At 45.8% G+C, this 23,144-nt stretch overlaps 1 protein-coding gene across 1 annotated transcript in view; it reads left to right on the top strand.

Moving 5' to 3' along the window:
- Positions 1-23,144, top strand: part of LOC119164646 (glycine receptor subunit alpha-2-like) — a 46,706-nt gene that overhangs the window by 19,177 nt on the left and 4,385 nt on the right. Inside the window, exons 2-7 of the mRNA XM_037416864.2 lie at positions 115-221; positions 8,479-8,546; positions 10,613-10,839; positions 13,405-13,487; positions 14,534-14,668; positions 22,432-22,808. Coding sequence (XP_037272761.2) covers positions 115-221; positions 8,479-8,546; positions 10,613-10,839; positions 13,405-13,487; positions 14,534-14,668; positions 22,432-22,808 — 997 coding nt within the window. The remainder of the gene's footprint in view (positions 1-114; positions 222-8,478; positions 8,547-10,612; positions 10,840-13,404; positions 13,488-14,533; positions 14,669-22,431; positions 22,809-23,144) is intronic.

A 23,144-nucleotide genomic window follows, 5' to 3' on the forward strand; every position in this document is an offset into this window, starting at 1 on the left:
CAAACATCGGTGATAGAAGTGCATCACCATAAATTCCGGAAATTATCAACAATCGCAAAACGTAACTGAGTGCACTAAGTGTGACTTTTAATTCGTTTCCATTTGTTTTTTCAGTGACATGAACAGGAACGGCGTGAGGGCAAACGAAAACCTCGACATCTCGTCCATCCTACCGGAAAATCCACAGGACTACGACAACCTTGCACCGCCAAAAGAGAACGGTGAGGGAATTCTCGACCAGTGACTACGTCTAACTTATAATCGATTTCATACAGGTAATATACAGTATAACTTTTATTAATCATTTACTCACACATTTATTGATATATATGTGGTCTTGAGACATCAAATTTTGTAAATAATGAGCGGACGCAATATAATTCACCTCCTGGCTTTTACTTGCGATAACACGGCTTCAGAAGATCATTTCTTTTAGGTAAAGGAAAAGTCAGGCTATGAAACAACAAGTCCCAGCTCATATTGCCACGACATAGTGCCTGCATTCAAACAACGCGCCCATCACCACGCGCACAGGGACATACATGTGCGCCGTCTAGTGTTGCGCAGAGACGATGATGATAGCACGAGAACCCAGCTGGCCCCTGCTGATGTGCGCCACGCGCTTGGGACTCTTCTTGAAGAAGTAGAATAAGAAGATATCTTGGTGTCCTGCTATAACGTGCTACGACCATAGTCCCGACCATAGTCCCTACGACCATAGACACTCAACCGACATGTTGTTGTGTGCTGGGTGCCAGGGCACCGTGAGATTCAAGGCAACATGATGGCGGATCAGCTTGCTGCATCTGCCCACGAAAGCACCGCCATTACACCTTCATCAATCCCGGCCCTTGATCTTAAGCCGTCTCTCAAACGAAAACTCAGGGACTACTGGCAGAGCAAGTGGGATACACACAAACAAAACAAACTACACGTTATCAAGCCACACCTTGGCCATTGGCCACCAGTATTAAAATCACGTCACACAGAGGTAACATTAACGAGGCTCAGGATAGGACACACATACACGACACACTCATATCTCTTCTCCGGTGGTGATCCACCATTGAATGACAGATGTGGTGAAGCACTAACATTTCTTCACATTTTAATTCAGTGCAAACAATTGGACACTCTAAGAAAACAACACTTTCCTTCACCCGACTGACAACATATACCTGTACACCCTGCAATGTTCGTCGGTAGGGAACCACTTTTTAGTCACAAATTATTGTTAGCGTTTTTAAAAGAAATTCATAGCTTCCATGTCGTATACCCGGGCATACCGTAGCACGACCTCTCAGAGAGGTTTTCGCTGCGGTGGCTACACAATAAAGCACTTGCCTCACGGCCCTTGGATGCAAGGGTATGAACGAGTGAGGCACTTGTGCTAATGCCATACATGTCCACCATCGTTTTTATTATCATTAACTTTTGCCATCTATTCGCCCCAGACACACCTTTCACGGCATAGTCATGATTTTATTAATTGTATGTTTTTACCCGCTTTACTGCAAGGAATTTTATGGCCCTTATACAGCCGCTAATCACAATCATTGTCCACATTCCTGTCTCATGAACTGGCGCTCTTTGGCCATCAAATGGCCCTTGCGCCAAAAAACACCATATATCATCATCATCATCATTGGCTGAACCTCTTTGAGAGAGTGGCACGTTTGAACGGTTCGGATGAGAAAGAGAAGCTCCGCCGCGTATACTTTGCATTGGAGGACTTCGCAAAGACGTGGTATGAGAACCATAAAACCTCCTTTACGACCTGGGATCAATTTGGGTGACAAGCTCTGGCGACTTATGCCAGCGCGGATCGCAAAGAAAAGGCGCAGGCTGCGCTCGAATCCAGAAACCAACTCACCAACGAAAGTGTCGCAATGTATATCGAGGACATGATCCGCCTGTTCAAGCGCGCAGATTACCATATGACCGAAGACAAGAAGCTACGCCACCTCATCCGTGGGGTGAAGCAAGAGCTATTCGCTGTTCTCGTCCGCAACCCACATCGAACAGTTGCGGAGTTTCATACGGAAGCGACAGCCATCTAGAAAACGCTAGAACAGTGGGCTCGACAGTACAATCGAGACATAAACTATGCACCTGCCAATGTCTTCTCTGGACGCCAGCGTAGTGACATGGACGCTCTGCGAAAACTCATCAGGTCGGTGATCAGGGAAGAGCTCAGCAAGTTGCAAGCACCTCACACTACAGCAACACTGTCTGTCGTCGACGTAGTACGAGATGAACTGAGGCAGATGATACGTGAGCCGGAGCGTGTGTCACAGCCGACCCAACGCATCCCAACGTACTCTGAAGTACTCAGACAACCCGCGGCGCACACCAATGCATCAGTTACGATGGCCTCTCCTTGCCCACAAACGGTACGCAGCGCACCTCGTCCACTGGAACCGACGGCTACCTACCTGCCGCGAGCCCGTAGTGTAGCTCGCTACGTGGATCAAAGGCCCCGGAAAAGTGACATCTGGCGTGACCATGAGCGCAGGCCTTTGTGTTTCCATTGTGGGGAAGCAGGTCACCTGTATAGGTTCTGCCCTTACCGACAGGCAGGATTAAGGGGCTTTCCGTTGTACGCACCATGCCCTCGAAACGGTGAACGACCAACGGAGATCGAAGAGTACTTGTCCGCGCGCCAGAGCCCACTCACTCCACGCCAACATCAGCCAAGATCGCCGTCGCCCAGGCGTTACCGATCACCCAGCCCACGTGCTTCTTCCGCATGGTCTGGGCACCGTTCTACAAGCCCACACCAGGAAAACTGAAGCAAGCGACCTGTGGAGGTGAGGTCGCTGATAACGACAGTTGCGAAGGTCCTCCATTACGGTTTCAATGTGACGATGCTATGTTTACAGAGGATAAGCACAGCAGTGCGAAGATTGCTTCAGATTTGCGGTTGAAAATAGACGGATACGAGCTAAATGCTTTAGTTGCCACCGGCGCTGATTATTCGGTAATGAGTCACAAATTGGCAAAGAAACTGAAAAAGGTGTTGACAAAATGGAGTAGGGCACAGATACGCACGGCAGGTGGCCACACTATTACACCGCTCGGCAGATGCACCTCAAGGCTCGAAATAAGAGGCTCTACTTACGTTGCTGACTTCATCGTGCTGTCGGACTGTTCAAGGTAGCTTATACTAGGAATGGATTTTCTGCAAGCCAATGGAGCCATAATTAATCTGCGCAGATCCAGTGTAACGTTTTCGACCGAACAAGCTATGTCGGCGGAGGAATCGGAAAAGCGACGTCTTACTGCCCTGCGCGTTGTTGATGATGACGTCACAGTGCCACCACGCTGTAGTGTAATGGTGCTTGTTGAAAATAAGGCATTTTGTGACCACGAAGGAATAGCGGATGGAAATGTAGAGCTCTTTTCAAACAAAGGAATTAGCGTGCCGAGGGGTGTTGTTCACTTAAAGAATGGCCGCTCAGTTGTCCTCCTTACGAATTTTGGAAATGAATGTCAGCACATCGCGCAAGGTATGGCTATCGCCTATTTCCACGAGTTCTGCATGGCGACTAAACTATGCAGTTTAGCGACAACGCCAACCACTCCACAAGAAACCTGCAACGTCGACGCATCAGTTAACGTCGACCATATGCTCCCAGAATATCAAAAGAAACGATTGTTCGCCCTTATAAAAGAGTTTTCGGACTGCTTTTCAGCGTCCTCTAAGGTGCGACGCACGGCTATTGCAAAACACAGGATTATAACAGAAGAAGCCACGAGACCGATTTACCAACACCCATATCGAGTATCGCAAAAGGAAAGAGACGTCATCAACAAACAAGTGGAGGAGATGCTTTCAGATGACGTGATCCAGCCTTGCAGCAGTCCATGGGCGTTTCCCGTAGTGCTTGTTAAAAAGAAAGATAACAGCCTTCGATTCTGCGTCGACTATCGGAAACTGAACAGCGTAACGAAACGGGATTTATACCCTCTGCCGCGTATCGATGATACACTCGATGGACTACGGAGTGCGAAATACTTCTCCTCCCTTCATCTCAGAGCGGATATTGGCAAATTGAGGTGGATAAGCGCGACCGTGAAAAGACGGCATTCAAAACCTCAGACGGACTCTACGAATTTAAAGCGCTTCCATTCGGCCTGTGCACAGTGCCAGCTACGTTTCAAAGAATGATGGACGCTGTCCTCGCGGGACTGAAATGGCAGTCCTGCTTGGTGTACTTGGATGACGTTGTCGTACTTTCCGCTACATTCGACCAACATCTAGAGCGACTCCGCACAGTATTGGAAGCCATTCGTTCAGCAGACTTGACCATCAAGCCAAAAAAATGCCACTTCGCTTTTGAAGAGCTTCGATTCCTCGGACACGTCTTCAGCTCCGACGGCGTTTGGCCAGATCCCGAAAAGACAGCTGCCATTGCGAAGTTCCCGACACCAAAAGAGAAGAAGTCAGTACGTCGCTTCCTGGGTTTATGTGCGTACTATCGGTGATTTGTGGAAAATTCTTCGAACATTGCTGAACCACTTACTAATCTGACAGAAGACGAGGTGCCCTTTAGGTGCGAAAGTGAACAACAGGAAGCATTTGATGAGTTAAGAACCCGCCTGCAAGCCTCTTCAATCCTCGCCCACTTCGATGATGCTGCCGAAACTGAAGTTCACACTGATGCGTGTAACGTCGGCCTCGGAGCCATTTTAGTCCAGCGGCAAAACGGCCAAGAAAACGTGCTAGCGTATGCCAGCCGCGAGCTTTCGAAAGCTGAGACAAATTACTCTGCAACCGAAAAAGAGTGTCTCGCGGTCATTTGGGCCATAAGTAAATTTCGGCCGTACCTCTACGGTAGACCATTCCGAGCAGTAAGTGACCACCATTGCCTGTGTTGGCTGGCGAATCTTAAGGATCCCTCTAGCCGACTAGCAAGATGGAGCCTTAGGTTACAAGAGTACGATGTTACTGTGGTATACAAATCTGGGAAAAAGCACAGCGATGCCGACTGCCTGTCAGGCGCAGCAGTGGAGACGAGTGAGCCGGAGGAAGAAGACTTCCTGTTTCTAGGCGTCGTCCAGGCATCAGAAATCGCTGAGCAACAACAAAATGACCCCGATTTGCTGCCACCTATACAGCGTCTCCAAGGACTCAACGTTAAAGTCCCGCGCACTTTATCCAGAGGGTCCCTTCGTTCTGTCTTCGGGAAGGGGTTCTTTACAAGACGAACTTCAAGCCTCATGGTGACAAGTTTTTACTCGTTGTACCTGCACCTTTACGAAACGAGATTCTGCACGCATGTCATGATGAGCCAACTTCTGGGCACATGGGTGTCAGCCATACATTCACCAGAATTCATCTAAAACACTACTGGCCAAAACTGTTATCATCAGTTCAGCGCTATGTGAAAACTTGCCGTGAGTGTCAAAGACGCAAAACTCCATCCGTGAAACCTGCAGGTCTCCTCCAGCCAATAGAAACACTGCATGCCCTATTCCAACAAGTCGGTATGGATCTCCTAGGCCCGTTTCCGACATCGACTGCACACAAGAATTGGATAGTCGTAGCCACGGACTATCTCACTTGCTACGCTGAGACTGACTCGCTGTACACTGCAACAGCTCTTGAAGTTGCCAAGTTCTTCATCAACAACATAGTCCTCAGACATGGTGCACCAAGCGTTGTAATTACAGATCGTGGCCCAGCTTTTACTGCAGACCTAATAAAATGTCTGATGCGAATGACCCATACAGACCAGAGAAGAACTACAGCATACCATCCTCAAACAAATGCCCCAACGAAGCGCTTGAACAGAACTCTGACTGATATGCTTTCAATGTATATCGACGTCGAACATAAACTGTGGGATGAAATATTGCCCTACATCACGTTCGCATATAATACAGCCTTTCAAGAAACAACGCGAGTGACACCATTTGAACTTGTGTTCGGCCGAAGAGTCACCACTCCACTGGATGCCATGTTACCACTGAATGATGAAAACAGCAATCCACCTGGCCTAGACGACTTCCTGCAAAAAGCCGAGGAAGCACGACAGATGGCGAGATACAGAATACGCCGCCAACAGCGTATCGACTCCTATCGGTACAATCAGCGTCGTACCGAAACGCATTTTCAACCAGGTGACAAAGTATGGATATGGACCCGAGTGCGTCGCCGTGGACTTTCTGAAAAACTTTTTAGCCGCTACTTCGGGCTTTACGAAGTACTCCATCGAGTAAGCGATGTAACTTACCAAGTCAGATCCGCTATACACGGGAGCTCAAAACGCCGCAACCCTACAGAGGTTGTACATGTAGTCCGGATGAAGCCGTACTATGAAAGATCACCGGAAGACCAGTGACCCTACCACAAATCTATTCATTGCATGACGCATCGGGACGATGCGTATGAGGAGGGGATTATGCCACGACATAGTGCCTGCATTCAAACAACGCGCCCATCACCACGCGCACAGGGACATACATGCGCGCCGTCTAGTGTTGCGCAGAGACGATGATGATAGCACGAGAACCCAGCTGGCCCCTGCTGATGTGCGCCACGCGCTTGAGACTTTTCTTGAAGAAGTAGAAGAAGAAGATATCTTGGTGTTCTGCTGTAACGTGCTACGACCATAGTCCCTTTGACTTGTGGGCACAGGTTCGTCCTTTAATAAATAAGTTTTATTATACCCCGAGTCCTTCAACATCGTCACAATATTATCGCCATGTTAGAAGTTCTAGGTCACCTTATGCAAAAAAGTTCACAAAATATTCGTCAACAATCGGTAAATGATAACTTAGGTTTCTGACATTTTGTCTACACGAAACTTTTTTTTTGTGTAACCACGCTGACGCCGGCACCTTTTATGCTCTCCAAATTCTGCAATTTTGTTACAGCAAATATTTTCAGTAAACATGTTATGCGTGTTTGCAGTTTGGGGGGGGGGGGGTGTGGCTTGTGCAGAGTTTTGTAAATCTCAAGTGTGAGTAGGTAAACAAACCGGCTAATTGTTCCAATGGCAGTAATGAAAGTTTATTCAGTAACTAGCACATTCTATTTGCAGAAAAATAGTATTAGATATCTTGACTTAAAACCTTTCGTCGTAATGAGAGTTGTTCTTACTATTTGGTATGATCTTGGTATCTGTTGCTGAGCCACCCACAAAGTAGTGGTCTTGTAACACCACATATTGTGCTTTTATGTTTCCGATAACTTGCTTCCACATGGCGTGGCCGATCGAGAAGAATCGTGTCCCCTTTTTTTTAACCTGCGAGCATGCAATCTTACCACACGAATGTGACAGCGTCTTACCAATGAATGTATGCGAAGTACTTAAGAGGGCAACTGAAAATCAATACGATAGCGCGTGCTACAGGCAGTATTGTTTGAAAGATTGCGTGCCCTCCTACGATATTAACTCCGATATTGACTCAGACTCACGATACTTACTTGCAACCAGCATCCCAATTTAATGGTACTATATTTTGCGTGGAGAGGTTTACTCAAAGTTACTTTTGCCAATCGCACTGTAACAGCATCGAATGGTTCTTTGTTGCCTTTGGTCACATTGTGATGGTTTCAAACTGTGTTAAATATGTTCATGTTGGCTTTCTTTCAGAAAAAAATGTGCTTTCTTTTCTTTTTCTGATCTTTTTCATTCACCCTCCTTGTTTCTATATTAGGCTTGCACTGTTTATTAAACAGAGGAAGATTTTTCCACCATTCATACCCGTACGCTATCCCAGCACACGTCTGTTTAAATTGAATAAGCTCTCGTGATAAACACCTTAACAGATTTTGCCCAGCAATTTGCGCTAATAACTCTAGAGCTAACACGCTCCGGTGTCCTCATTTTAATTGTACACTATAGTACTACGCTTTTCTTTGCTTGTAGTTGTTTCAAAGTGCACCTGGCATATTAAGTGAGGTTCATAAACTTGCAGCAAGGACCAAAAATGAAGCACGTTAGCAGAAACAGAACAGACCAGCTCGAAATAAAATTTTAAATACTGAAGCTGAGCTGGCACATTTCAAAACGCTGTGAACTAATCCCAATGATGAACGGTAGGAAAGAAGAAAGGATGAAAGGAAGGAGAATAATTTTATATTGGTCTTGTGGAATGCGACTGAGTCACGCACTCGGCTCAGCCCCCGTAGGGACCGGCAAGCCGAGCCTGCCGGCCACCTGGTGGCAAGGCATGTGGTGAGACAGCCACATTAGAGCATATACTCAGCACGTGCCGAGACATGAGCTCAAGGTTCACCCTGCAGGTGAGGGAGATGCTTCTACCCAGCCCTAGTCTTACTGATGAGTTCACGAACAGTAGGAAGTTCAATATTTCGAATTGTATGCACAGGTGTTCTAGTGTACTTTATGTTTATGTATAAAGTGCAGAACTGTTCCCACGGCAACGTTTATATCGCTACGGCAATTGAACGATTTCACAACACAAATGCATTTAATTGATTCTGAAATATTTGTCTCTTTACAGGGAGAGCAACATCAGTCAAGTTCCACGTCACCGTCCTCAGCATAGATTCTATTGACGAAGGTTCTATGGTGAGCAGTTTATTCTATGCTTCCCTGTTAACTTATTTATTTTTTATTCGGCGATCCACGCTACCGTTTCTAGTTAACAAAGGAACGCTCCATGCACACTTGTGTTCTCTGCATCAATTGGTCACCGAACATGAGTAGCAATGTAGCTTGTTAAATATTGTACAGTACACAAAATATGACACTCGTTTTCCTATCTCACTTTAGTAGGAATTTTGAATGAATTAGTCACATAATGACGAGCGTGCTCTAAATAGCAAGTAGTATACCAGTACAAAGGTAGTGTGAGAAATAACTTGATTCCAATAAAGATTAATATTGAAGTGGCATTCCAGTTACCCAAACAATAGCTGCTTTGGTGAGCACAACAGAGAATCGAACGCATGCTTTTTTTTTTCAAAATTCAGTCTAAAAAAACATTTGATCAGAATCACTGATTTCTCTTCCAATGGAAATAGTAAATTTGAACTAAGTTTCAACCAATGAATCGTCTCATTGCACTACATTTCACGCTTTTGTTTAAGTTTACATATGAAAAAAAAATATAGGATGGTAGGCTCAGTTAGAGCCTGATGTCCTATGATGGTAGTATTGTACAAGATACACCCAAAGAAATTAAAAAGAATAAAAGAAAGTGAAAAATGACTGACATTATGTAGGTTCACGTATACAATATATTGCTTATAACGCATGAGCACTGCCTATAGGCATAGTCTAGGTCATACAGCCTCATAGTCCAGGTCATAAAGTCCAGGTCATACATACAGTCAGATTGCCGATAGAGTCCGCAAAGACAACTTTTTGTGCTCTTACACTTGTCGTTATTAAAAGACCAAGAAAGAAAATATATTAGCACGAAAGTGTTTGATGCCGAAGATCACCGCGACTACGTTGACGCATTTTTGTCATGACTATTTAGCTGTATACTATAAATGAAAAAATTGTAAAAAAAACGAGCAAAAACTTTCGCTTCCACTGGTCCTGTGTATGTTTCTAGGCTTGTACACTCGTTCGTGTCTCTCTCTCTTTGAACAGCGCACTTTAAGTGTCGAGCTGTGACAGGTCGTAGTACGTGCTCGTCTTGAGTATGCTCATTTTGTGCGTGCTTTCAGCTGAAAGTCCGCGCTTCAAGGTTCAAGTTGCTTGTCGTTCGTCATGTGACTTAGCAGTTTGTTGCTGAAGCATTTGTTCCATCGTCCTTGTGGCAAAAAATAGCGCACATAACGCTCAACTACCTCTGTGAAGAGGCTTTTCAAGACGATAGTCTTTTTTGGGCACCTTCGACGCAAAAAATGTTGGTCTGTCTGTCTGTACACTTGCCTGTTTGTCCACTCTGAGCGGTACCGGGTACTTTGAGCGGCACCAGCCGATACGGCAAACAGTTGACCCCGCCCGCATTGCCCACCAACGTTGCTCAAGAATCATCGTTCATGCTTGGTCAATTGTCAATGGAAAATCAATTATTTGGCATGTCTGTGGCCTCATAACAAGACGTATATACTCTCCATGTGTGCCTTTTACTAGAAAAGGCAGATATAAGTAATTCCAAGGACCATAGCGCTTATCACGCTGCGCTGACCATGCAACGCTTGTACGAAAAAGAGAGTGTTTCCAACGCTTTGCTAAAACGAGGCGGTGGTGGCACCTACCCGTCGCCTTGCGTTCTACACCTTATCACCTCTGAGACTGGTATGCACGGCCGTCTCAGAGCCACGCGCTTCGCTTTCCACGAAAACCGCCAGATATCGCTCATGTCTCACGTGTGACGTGACTTAATGCGCTTGTTTGCTTCCGCTGCACGCTTGAGGCACTCATACGCAGTGCCTCTAAATTACCATTCACTGATTTCTTGCACAGAACAGCAAGTGTTTTGTTTGCTCTCTCCTCACGCAAGACTATGGTCTTTTGCCGAGAATTGCAGAATAACATGCAGATACGGGGCCAATTTTCTATTTTAGCGTTATACCGATTACTAAAAAGCGGGATTATGAAAGTTTTTTTTTTTTGCTCGTGCTCGCCGTGCAACGACCTCAGCGCCAGGCTCGTGACTGCGTCTCTCCTTCCCACAGACGTACGTCGCGGACATCTTTATGTCGCAGTCCTGGTACGACCACAGGCTCAGGCTGCCGCGGAACGTCACAACCAAGTATCGGCTCCTGCCCGTGAACTGGCTTCACCAGATGTGGAGGCCCGACTCCTTCTTTAAGAACGCAAAGCGCGTCACCTTCCAAGAGATGACTATTCCGAATCACTACATATGGCTCTACTCGGATGGCAGTATACTCTATATGGTCAAGTGAGTAGGGGATACCCCACAAATGTACGTGCAATGCTACCACTGTGTGGTGTATCATGGGAATTGAAAAGACGGTGTCTCAAAAGTTTACATTCCACGACTTTTACTCACTGTTTGTTGTGATGCTGCTAGGCTGCTGACATTTAGATCACGTGTTTATTCCCAGCCACGGTGGGCACATATAAATGAAGGCAAAATGCTAGAGGCTTGTGTACTGAGGCCAGCGCATGCTACAGAATACTAGAACGGGAAAATTCTCGAACCATTTACTAGGGCATGCCTCATAATCCCCTAATTGTTTCAGTGCGAAAAATTTCAGTTATTACTGTTATTTTATTGACTGCGTCACAAACGTGGGCTAACGTTATGCAATACTCTAGTGCAACCTATCAGAAACTCACATGGCCATCTTGTTAAAAAAACTGCGCGTTCACTGGACAGTATGAACGCCATTCAGTGTGCTAATGGCGAAGTCATTTGGCGTTCCGTTTTGTATTACAGTGCTTATCTGCGTCTGGTCCTGCGTTTTCTTTGTAACTGGTTACTGCAGTTTGTTTTTTCGCTTCTCTTTTCTTGCACTACGTTGCTTATTGAACTATAAAAAGACGTTGGCATGCACAAGACGCTATCTGACGGATCTAGTGGCTAATGTACTCGGCTGCTGACCCGCAGGTCGCGGGTTCAAATCCCGGCTGTGACGGCTGCATTTCAGATGGAGGCGGAAGTTTCGTAGGCCCGTGTGCTCAGATTTGGGTGCACGTTAAAGAACCCCAGAAGGTCAAAATTTCCGGAGTCCTCAACTACCGCGTCTCTCATAATCAAATGGTGGTTTTGGGACGTTAAACCACACAAATCAATAAAATCACGCTATCTGACGGAAACGACTCATCAAACTGAATTTTGGACGTTCTTCGAAGAAGGAAGATAGCGGGCAAGGGTGTGCCACCCACTCCCTCGTACGTACAAGAAAAGTGACCGGTGAACGTAACTATTGTTTAGCTCAGAACTTTGACGGCAGCCTTGGCAACTTCGCCACGCAGTTTGGCGACGCTAAAGTACACCCCGTTTACTAACACCTATGCCTGGATGATGGAGATGCAGTTTGCAATTGTTTTGAACATGTTGAATCGGTCTCGTAGTAAACTGGGCATATTTCACAAGATAAACTGTTGTGAGAAAACAGTAGCCGCTTAGTTTCGTGGTGCAGTTGTTCACTAGCGCAAAACCGGGTGCGTAACCGCTATCACACACAATGAGGAAAAAAATATGAGAGGTTTTGAATACGGGTCGTCGGCGTAGTAGTCAATAATTCCACTGCGAATCTCGCCCATTTTCCTGCCCTTTACACTCTCTAGCCCAAATAACCCGTTGAAAGGCGTCATGTACGGGAGATTTTTGTTATGAGGTCGAACATAGCGTGACAAAACAGCAAAAATACAACAGGTGTCATACAATGCAAATTGATACCCCTGTTTAAAGACGCCATGTTCAAGTAATAAGCACGTCAATAGACTTGATATGGCCTGATAAAAGAGCGAAGTTACCCTAGTTGCCACACTATGTGAATTGAGTTACGAGAGGGTAGTTTCATGCTACCCCCCTCCCGTTATGAAGCACTCAGCCATAGTTAATCATTGTCATAAGCGGTGACATCAAAAATGCCCATAGTACAATACAGATGCGGAGTGGCCACGCCGCTTCTCCGCGAAATGATGAAAAATAACCTTACTTCATGAATGATACCTTAATTTGGAAAATTGTGACAATTTATGCTGCAGTGGATACTTTGCAAGTGTGGTTGTCATTGTCCCCCCTAAAAGAGTTTAGAACAGTCTTTAATAATAATAACTGGAATTTGTGTCCCAAAAACTACGAGATAATTGTGAGAGGCGCCGTCAGGAGGGCTCAAGAAATTTTCCCCACGTGATGTTTTTAGCACGACCTCACATCGCGCAACAGACGGGCTTTTATCATTTCACATTCATTGAAATGTGATCGAACCTGCGACCTCCGGGTCAGCAGTCGAGCAGCGTAAACACTGTTTTGCCGAGGCGGACTTACAGCGAGCTCTAGAAGGGCCACTCTGCAGTTTTCTCTGTGACTGCACTGAGTGTTCCACGCAGACAGAATCTATATTTTTAAATAGAACAATCTTGAAGGTGTATTAAATTCTTTTGTCTTAGATTTCAATGCTTACCTCTCCGCGGTGTTATAGTGGCTAAAGTAGTACACTGCTGATCCGCAGGTCGCGGTATTAATTCCCGGTGGCGGCAGCTGCATTTTTGACGAAAGCAAAAATGCTGCGGGCTCGTGTGCTATATATATTTAGATCACGTTAAACAACCATAGGTCGTCGAAATTTCCGGAGCCTTTCACTACGGCGTCTCTCATGTTCAAATCGTGCTTTTGGGACATTACACTCCTCATATCAGTCAATAGATTTATATGCCCGCATAGGAGATTGTTATGTAGAAACCACAAGTAAAGTTACGCGCATTGATCCTGTGATGACATATTGCGTAGAAATCTGAGCTGCATCTACAGTAAATAGCTTTGTTCTCGCAGACTCACCCTCCTCCTCTCCTGCGCCATGAAGTTCGAAACATACCCGCACGACACGCAAGTCTGCACTATGAAGATCGAGAGTTGTGAGTGAACCTCTCATCTACCGAGTTTCCAACAATTTAAACACTTCACGTGAAACATTTATATAGTGTTACCTAAGCATTTGTCGTTCGGTCTGCATAAAAGCTTATCTATTACCAGTTGTTTTGCCTTTTATATTTTTAGAGGGTTACTTTAAGAGCTGCTCTTGTAGGATGCCCCCAGCAGCAAGGGAGGAACGTTGCAATGGGCAGCTACTGATTTCAAGTAATATTTGCATAAAGAAATACCATCAAATTCCTAAGAGAAGTTAGTGAAGATCAATTACACCTGCTTCCTGAAGAATCTTACACCTACCAATCTGATGCGCAGTTCCCAAACATATTTTCAGGCGTTGAGCCTTATTGAAGAATATCTAGATTTCTAAGAGGCGTTAGTACGCTAGAATGGCCAAAGAAAAAAAGCCTTAGCTTTGTGACGCTTGATTCTAAAAAATTGAGTAGATGGAAACGTGTGTAATATTAGCTTGTGTTTTAGGTTACTTCTACAAAACAGGTCTAAGTAATGGATTTTGGTTTATAATTTAGATGCCTTTCCATGCTGTTCATAGTACCATTTTGTTGCTAAAAATTATTGCTTTATTTAGCTGTGTCTCGAGGTAAACGTTTGCTAAAACAACGTATGAGCATAACATGCAACTCTCGGCAGCAGTTATAATAATTTTCAGCTTTATATATATTTGTTCACCTTCGAACAAACCATTTTCGGTAATAATTTCGCCTAATAATTTATGAATGGGTGTATATATATATATATATATATATATATATATATATATATATATATATATACACGCATGGTGGCCAAAGTGGCGGCCGTAACATTGCAAACAGTGAAGCAGATGCTTCGTAATAACAGTAACAACAAAAGTGTTTACTTCGGCAGTTTTGTTGTTACTGTTCCGATGAAGGAACTAGTTCTGTATATATATATATATATATATATATATATATATGTATATATAAAGAGAGAGAGAGAGAGAGAGTTCAGCTGAGGCACGTGATGTGCGCATTGCATTGGACGCACGCAGTGTCGTACACGACGGATGACCTGGTGTTCAGCTGGGACGACAACGTGCCCCTGGTTGTGGACGACGCCATCGAGTTGCCTCAGCACAACCTGGTTGAGACGGCACTCAGCGACTGCACGACTGTTTATTCGACAGGTATAAACCCGAATTTCAGGACAAGAGCTAATGCGACATCTGCCGGTTGGCATTCTCAGCAAATTTTCGCCGTGTTCATTTTGCGTCATGCTTAAGATATGGTTTATATCGGTACCTCGTTTCAAGCATGGTTGCCTGAGCATACACGTTAGCAATAGTGCGCTAGGGCTGCGAACTTGCTTGGCTGGAGCATACTTGAAATGAGCCGGCCGTATCTGTCGCACGAATGACACGAGCGATAACATCCTACCGCATTTGGGGCCTGCTCCACATGTCTCCACAAGCACGGAGAAAACGCCAAACCACTCCTTCTTCAGAGCAGTATAAATAGGCGCTGGCAGGTGGGGAGGGGAATATGCGCAGGGAGCTAACATGAACTTTGATGATAAGGACATGATTGCGAGCGCTGGCACATGCCATTGCATCACAGATAACAGTAGACGGCTCGTATTGGTGTTGTGCTCTCACCGCTTACATTACATTTAGACGACTACAAGGTCGAGAAGCGATATTCTCGCAGGAGCAGCTACATTCGCTGAAATCAATGTTTTGTAGAGTCGTACGAGATGCATTCCCAAAAAGTTCTCCGATAGCCTCACTTCGTATAAAATTTTGATTCATTACTATTGCCAACGCCAAATTTATTTTTATGTAACGCCAGTCCAAACGCACGCTTCTCAACGGGATGTGTCAGTCCGCGCTAGTTCGGGCAGTTTAGAGTGCTATATGATGCAGTGCTACGTATGATGGGTGGCGCTGCTTGCGTCACACGTGCTTCGGAGTGTTTTCCCCAGGTGATGTGGTAGACATGTGTTCCACTCGAATATCAAGCGTCGGTCAGATTTGTTTGTAGCACTTTCATCATCATCATCATCATCATCATCATCGTCATCACCATAATCATCATCATCATCATCATCATCATTATCATCACTCGGTCACCGCGCTGCGCCTTTCGCGCTCCTCGTGTTCGGAGCTCGAGGCGCACGCTAGAACAGAACAAACCCTCGCGCCTGGCGATACTCTGCTTGGGCTATGTAGAATAACGTGGCGAGATTTATCACACCTTTCGCTGAATGTTCCTTCGTCCTCTTACGTTGTGGCTTGAATCAACGCCACCGCCGCATAACAGCGCAGTGCATGGAGTAGCGTCGCAGTGACGCTTAGCCATTTGTTGCCCGCCACGACTGGCGACACGCTATCTCAAAACGCCGTTATCTTCTACAGAGCCACGGTGACCACCAATACTGTGAACTTTAGGAATGCAAGGCGCCGCCCCGCCGATTCATACACAACTGATCTAAAAATTACTTCTCATAATTTCTGTCGTGAGGCACCACATAAGGGGTTCTCTCCCCCGTGACCACAAAGCACACGCGAAGGCTAGGTGTTGGGTGAGAGCAGGAAGGGGCTAGAGAAGAAGGTGGTGAACATCTGGATTGGGCGCGTTTGGCTGGCATCGATAATTTATAAAAGGTGTTGCTGTTACAAGCACTGTCCCGCTCGTTTGGAAAAACCATTTTCCGTTAGATTCGCTGCCTATGGAGCTGGAATGTGCCACGCTGGCTTCGGATGCACATATATTAGCGCAAGCAATTTATTACTTTGGTTGTTAGGTCTCAAAACCTAGATGTGATTATGAGAGACGCCGTATTGTTGCGCTCCGTAAATATCGATCATCTGGCGTTCCTTAACGTGTGCAGGCATCGCGCAGTATTGGGGTTCTACCAATTTACCTTCACCGTAATGCAATGGCTGCCGCAAGGATCGAACCCATAACCTTTGTTTATACAATCGCGCAACGTAGCAATTGCTCCACCATGGTAGACTATTCACCCGACCTAAAGTGTGAAGGTCTCAAGAAATAAATTGGGAAGATCCCTCATACCTTGAGAATTGATTTTACACAAAGCATGCGTAAGGCAAGTGACCGATTTGTAATTATTTTCTTATAAAAAACGTCACTAAATGAAGCTAAAAAAGTTTGTACGCACAGACATGTGTTACAGTGTCACGCTTAATGTTGTGTAACGTATCCACAAGCAACATTGGTGTTGGACACCAGAAGCGGTAAGCTGATATTTAGTGCTGGTGTCATCGATGATAGCGGTCCTGGACAGTGATGGATATATGAGCTTCAATAGATAGCACTTCACTACACTTGTCATTAACTGAACGTGATGGCTGAGTGAGAGGAGTGTGTAGTGTTTATAAGATTGGATAGCCAGCACTGCAACCACTACAGACTTTCTACGAACATAACGGTATGCTTTAAAAGCCGTTCCATGACCTCGCGTAGCTATGTAGTAGAATGCTCGATTGCCAAACAGAGTGCAGGGGTTTAATTTCTGCTGGCACTATGATATTATACTATGCGTTTGTTGTCCTAATGCTGCCGATGCAAAATTTTAGGAGCGGAGCTTCCTTAGAGACAAACTAGTCGCAAAACCCAAACAGATATTGAGCACGTGCTTAATATAAAATGAAAGCATAAATATGTAAAGAATCGACTTCCTGTGTGAGCAACTATACCACACCACAATACATAATGATCAGCGCCGTCCGTCTGTTCATTCGTTGGCGCATCCATTCATGTGACTGCCACCCGTCTGTCCGTCCAACCATTCACGCGTCCATCCATTCATCCATCCGTGCATCCGTCTATCCATCTGTCCATACTTTATTCTAGTCAGCGATTTCAACGTTCACATTACGAACCTTAAGACCTATAGCTTCACCCACTCGTCTTCACTCATTTCGTGGAGATGCACTGATTTTTCTTTACACTCTGGAATTGAAATGACCAAAGTCAGTTCTCACCGTACCTTGGTCAATATAAACTGTGAACTACCTTTATTGCAGTGCGCTTAACTAGAGTTGATCTTAACCCAATGTGACGACTGTGTCGTAGGAGTACATATCTAATGTTTATAAATTAGTTAGGCGTCACTGTATTCCCAATTGACGCTTTGCAAACGTTACGATCAACATGAAAAGCAGTTGTGTGGCCTAGCTTGCCTCTGTTAAAGATTTAGATAATATATATATATATATATATATATATATATATATATATATATATATATATATATATATATATATATATATATATATATATATATATATATATATATATATATATATCCTGTCTACTCGGTACATGCCCGGCCCATGTCCATTTCTTCTTCTTGATTTCAGCTATGATATCCTTCACCTCCGTTTGTTCCCTAATCCACTCTGCTCTCTTCTTGTCTCTTGAGGTTACACCTACCATTTTTCTTTCCATTGCTCGCTGCGTCGTCCTCAATTTAAGCTGAACACTCTTTGTAAGTCTCCAGGTTCCTGCTCCGTAGCTAAGTACCGGCAAGATACAGCTGTTATATGCCTTCCTCTTGAGGAATAGTTAAGGGTAACTAACTATATTCCCGGAGAAGGCAAGGTGGTTAGGGAGAGACAGAAGGTTAGGTGGGCAGATGAGATTAAGAAGTTTGCGGGTATAAATGGGCAGCAGCAAGCACAGGACCGGCTTAACTGGCTGAACATGGGAGAGGCTTTTGTCCTGCAGTGGACGTAGTCAGGCTGATATATATATATATATATATATATATATATATATATATATATATATATATATATATATATATATATATATATATATTGTTGAGACGTTTATTGGCGGACACTTGTCGACGATGCTTGACAGCGACAGTCAATGCGGGTACCGACTCTCTGCACGAGCTGCTCTTCTTCTTGCTAAAAAGGGCAACCCACTAGAAGACGCTGGAGAGGACGACCCACTGTTCGAAGGCTTCACCACAACTACCCCGGGTACGAAGAGGGCGCCGCCTGGCGACCTAGCAGCTGGTTACTATGAGCGGGTCGTGGTAGGCTTTGAGGCGCTCCACATTGACAATGTCGCGCCCTCGACGGCGCATGTCCGAAGATGGTTCGATGGGTTCGATCAAGTAATTTACAGGGGAAGTGCGTTCGACGACACAGTAGGGGCCTTCGTATTTGAGCAATAGTTTTGAAGATAGGCCAGTTGAAGTGGTAGGGATCGAGAGCCAGACGAGCGCTCCAGGGAGGAACATGGGCGCAGTAGTGCTGGTGTCAGCGCGAATGCCTTTTTGCCGCTCTTGATCATGCGCTGTAAAGATCCTTACAAGCTCTCGACACTCTTCAGCAAGCTTGGCTGTAGCAGAAATAAGCGCCCACTTTGACGGATCTGTCTTGTACGGAGGGAGAGCCCGAAAAGTGGCGTGGTCACTTTGCGCAGTAATCGGCTAAGCTTTGCGTCCATCACGGATACGGCGGCTCCAGTATCTACAAGGGCAGATGCACGAACACCATCCACAAGCACGTCTATCACGTTCGATGGTCTTTCCTGAGGGCTTTCGCAGTTCGACAGCGTCGCAGCGCTTGCCTCGTGGACTGCGACGACTAGTTTTCCTGGTCACCCTCTAGTGGACGTGGCCGCATTGGCGACAGTGAGCGACGTCGCGGAGAATGTGAGTGGCGGGTAGATGGAGCCTGGCGGGACGACGGTGACGTAGGTGGCGGTTGGTCATAAAAGCGGCTCGATTGGCTGGGAAAATTGGAGGCGACCTGCGGTCGCTGCACACGATTGCAGTAGCGTGCTACGTGACCGACGCAACCACAAGCAAAGCAGATGAGGCGGTTGTCCGCAGTGCGCCATCGGTTCGCGGGTCCCATCCATGTCGAAGAACGCGATGGGCGAGCCGGCTGCTGATATAACTGCATAGTGGGCGGCAGACGGGGCACGTGGATGACGTCGGTATATGTAGGTGGCACAGTTTCTCAGAAGGCCTGGGGTCGGGCGATGGTATCGGTGTAACCAAGAGGGCCAGTCACAGGAATCGGTGGGGGTGGCTTGGCGACAACTTGGGCGTAACTGAGTGGTGTAGATACTGGAGGCGGCTGGTGATATTCTGCAACGACCTCCGCGATTTCCTGCTGAATGGCTCGGCGGAGGGGAGGCAGAAGTGTGCTTGACGACTGTTCAGCACGTTGCGGGGAAGCAAAGGCCAGTAAAGAGACTTGGCGGGCACCTTCCTCACGCACGAATGACTTGATTTCAGCAAGCAAGGCGGTGTGGTCCGGAGGTGTTGACAAGGCCGAGAGATCAGCGTCACGTGAGGGTGGTCGACGGGTAATCGAGCGCTGCCGTCGCAGCTCCTCGTAACTTTGGCAAAGTGTAATGATCTCTGCCACAGTGCGAGGGTTCTTGGCCAGGAGCATGGTGAAGGCATCGTGGGCGATACCTTTTAGAACATGGGTAATTCTGTCGGCCTCTGACATGCTCGCGTCCACTTTCTTTCACAAGTCAAGGATGTCCTCTATGTAGCTTGTGAAGGACTCACCGGTCTGCTGTGCTCGTTCACGTAACCGCTGTTCGGCTTGAAGCTTACGAACGGCAAGACGGCCGAACACGTCGAAGACGGCGGTTTTAAAAGCGGACCAAGTGGGGAAATCGGATGCGTGGTTGTTGTACCACATGCCGGCCACACCCGCGAGGTAGAAAACCAGGTTGCCGAGTTTACCTGCCTCGTCCCAATGATTGGGGACGCTGACGCGTTCGTACATAGCAAGCCAGTCCTCGACGTCGGTGCCATCCGCGCCGGTGAAGACAGGAGGGTCGCGGATGCGGGGAACACCGGAACATGGCGTCGGCGCAGGAAGAAGCATTTGCTGTGCGGCGTCTTGGTGCATGGTAGAAGGCACGGTGCGGGATCGAAGCTCCAGGGGCATCAAATGCTAACCGAAGGTGTTATAAGGGCACAGCACTCACCACCAAATTGTTGAGACGTTTATTGGCGGACACTTGTCGACGATGCTTGACAGCGACAGTCAATGCGGGTACCGACTCTCTGCGCGAGCTGCTCTTATTCTTGCTAAAAAGGGCAACCCACTAAAAGGCGCTGGAGAGGACGACCCACTGTTCGAAGGCTTCACCACAAGATATATATATATATATATATATATATATATATATATATATATATATATATATATATATATATATATATATGGTATTTTTATGATCTGCTTGTATATATCTGGTTACGTCTACCTATTACGCCATTCTTCTGCTGGGCTAATATAAGTGACAGTTACATGTAGGCCGAACATAGTCTATGATGCTTCACCAACGACACAGAGGGTTAGCGCATCAAAGCATAAGCTTGAACTGACTAAGAATTCGCCCACGAACGATAAATGCCCACATGTTTGCTCTGAGTTCTCCGTTACCGGCGATTTTCGGGTAAAATTGCGATATATTTGCAATAATAGGTTGGCTGCACGCTCCAAAAACAGGACGGATGTGGGCGTAAGTCGTCTGTGAACATTGCAAAAGAGCTCGAATTGAGAAGTGAAAATTATCTCAATGTGCATTATGCGTACACGCTTTTGTGTTTAAATGTCAGAGCACTAAAGGGCCCTTGTCTGTTGCAGAAAATGTTCTCGCTGCTAGAGACGGGGCCACTGGTTGTTGGCAGAATCGATACTACTGGTTGCCCAAACCTATATTTCAGCATATTTACCTTCAATAGGTATTAAATAGTACCTTGCGAATAATACGTAAACGAGCTTTGATGGTAGTTCGCTTCACAAGCTTATGTGCACATTGTAATTTTATCTTTTTATAGTTTCCTTGCCTTCACTAGCACAATAATGAACAGTAGATCAATTTGCGCAACTTTTGACTTTCTGCTTTCCAACGACTGCCTGCATTTGCAAATAGCCATGTTGAACCAAAATATATATCTATCAATAATTGCCAAAGAAAATAAAGATTATTTGCTTTGTTTGTTGTTTTAAGTGCTCAATTTGTCTGATGAGCTGGCCTAATATTTACTTAACGTAAATATTTCAAGCCACAGCAGCAACGATTAGTGATATCGATATGCTGCAACTGCCACTGTGACCAGAGAATTTAGTTAGAGCGGTTGTTATAGAAAACTAGGTTTGTATATGAACCATCAGGTGAGCACTTTTATATTCGATAACAAACTGACTGGAAAGGCTAGTGTTTAAATAAGTGTTATCATTGGGTTGTGCATTACACGATAACATAAACAATACCCACAATGGTTATGAAAAGTGGCAGAAGTTGAACAAGAACAGTGTAACGCCACAGAGATTTACACCTATTCTGTTCCTACAAGACACATGATTACAGCCTACGGAACGTATTCAATGGGGCAGTACAAGGTAATAAAAGGGGTGGTGGTTTGACAGTGCCTCCTGTCGGCTGTTCTGTCTCCTGTATGCTCTCGTCTATGTCGTCCATGGAGCGCTTCACGCTCATAGTAAACCTCAGCCTAGGCACCAGATGCAACTAACAGACGTATATTCTCTAAACTCGAGAGCGAGAGAGAGAAACGAGAAAAAAAAAGCAGGGAGATGCTAGATGCTTACCAGATGCTAGAATCTGCAGCCTACCAGATGCTAGAATCTGGTAAGCAGCACTAGGGTTGGGGATTACAGAGTTCAAAGAGAGAGAAAAGATATAAATAAGAACAAGAAAAAAAGACACACACGCACACAAAAATTCAATCAACTCAGAGTCGTTCACACAGGCCAGTTGTTCGCAAGAAGCCCAGTAGCGCTTGCACAGCCTTCTTTTGTGGTGATGAATCGAGATGATGGCGTAATTTACTCCGACAGCAGCTGGTCATCTAAGCTATTAAGTGTGCTGGAAAGATATCTCTAAACTCCAGTTGTATGTGCTTTCTCCGTAGGCAACTTCACCTGCATCCAAGTGACCTTCACGCTCAAGCGACGCCTCGGCTACTATATGTTCCACACGTATATTCCAACCTGCCTGATCGTCATCATGTCCTGGATATCCTTCTGGATCAAGCCTGAGGCAGTGCCGGCCAGGGTTACGCTGTGCGTCACCAGCCTGCTCACCCTGTCCACACAGCACGCGCAGTCACAGAAGTCCTTGCCCCCCGTGTCCTACATAAAGGCCATCGACATATTCATGTCCTCCTGCACCGTGTTCGTCTTCGCCTCGCTCATGGAGTACGCGCTCGTCAACATCCTTATGGGTGAGACGAATGAGAGCCTCGTCTATCGGAAGGCCAGGCCCGTCAACATCGCCGCTAAAGTCACGGTAAGCTGCTTTCTTCGGACAATGTTAATCCTAGTAATTACCGCCAACAAATTAATTTTTGTATACCTAACTTGTCCCCTAGCGCTAGCAAGCATTCATCCTTACAACTTCCTTCTTCTTAGCTATGCCGCTAATTGAAAAGTGGAGTTTGACTACTTAGCCGAAGGTCATGGGATAGAATCCCCGCTGCGGTGGAGGCATTCAGATGGAAGCGAAATGCTAGTTCGTTGTGCTAAGGTACGCGTACGTTAAAGAAGCCTAGGTGCCCAAAATTTCGAGAGCCTTACGTTACGCAGCCTTCCATATTCATGTGGCTGTTTTGGGACGTAAACTCCG

Source organism: Rhipicephalus microplus, chromosome 9, assembly GCF_043290135.1.
Source record: "Rhipicephalus microplus isolate Deutch F79 chromosome 9, USDA_Rmic, whole genome shotgun sequence".
NCBI lineage: Eukaryota > Metazoa > Arthropoda > Arachnida > Ixodida > Ixodidae > Rhipicephalus > Rhipicephalus microplus.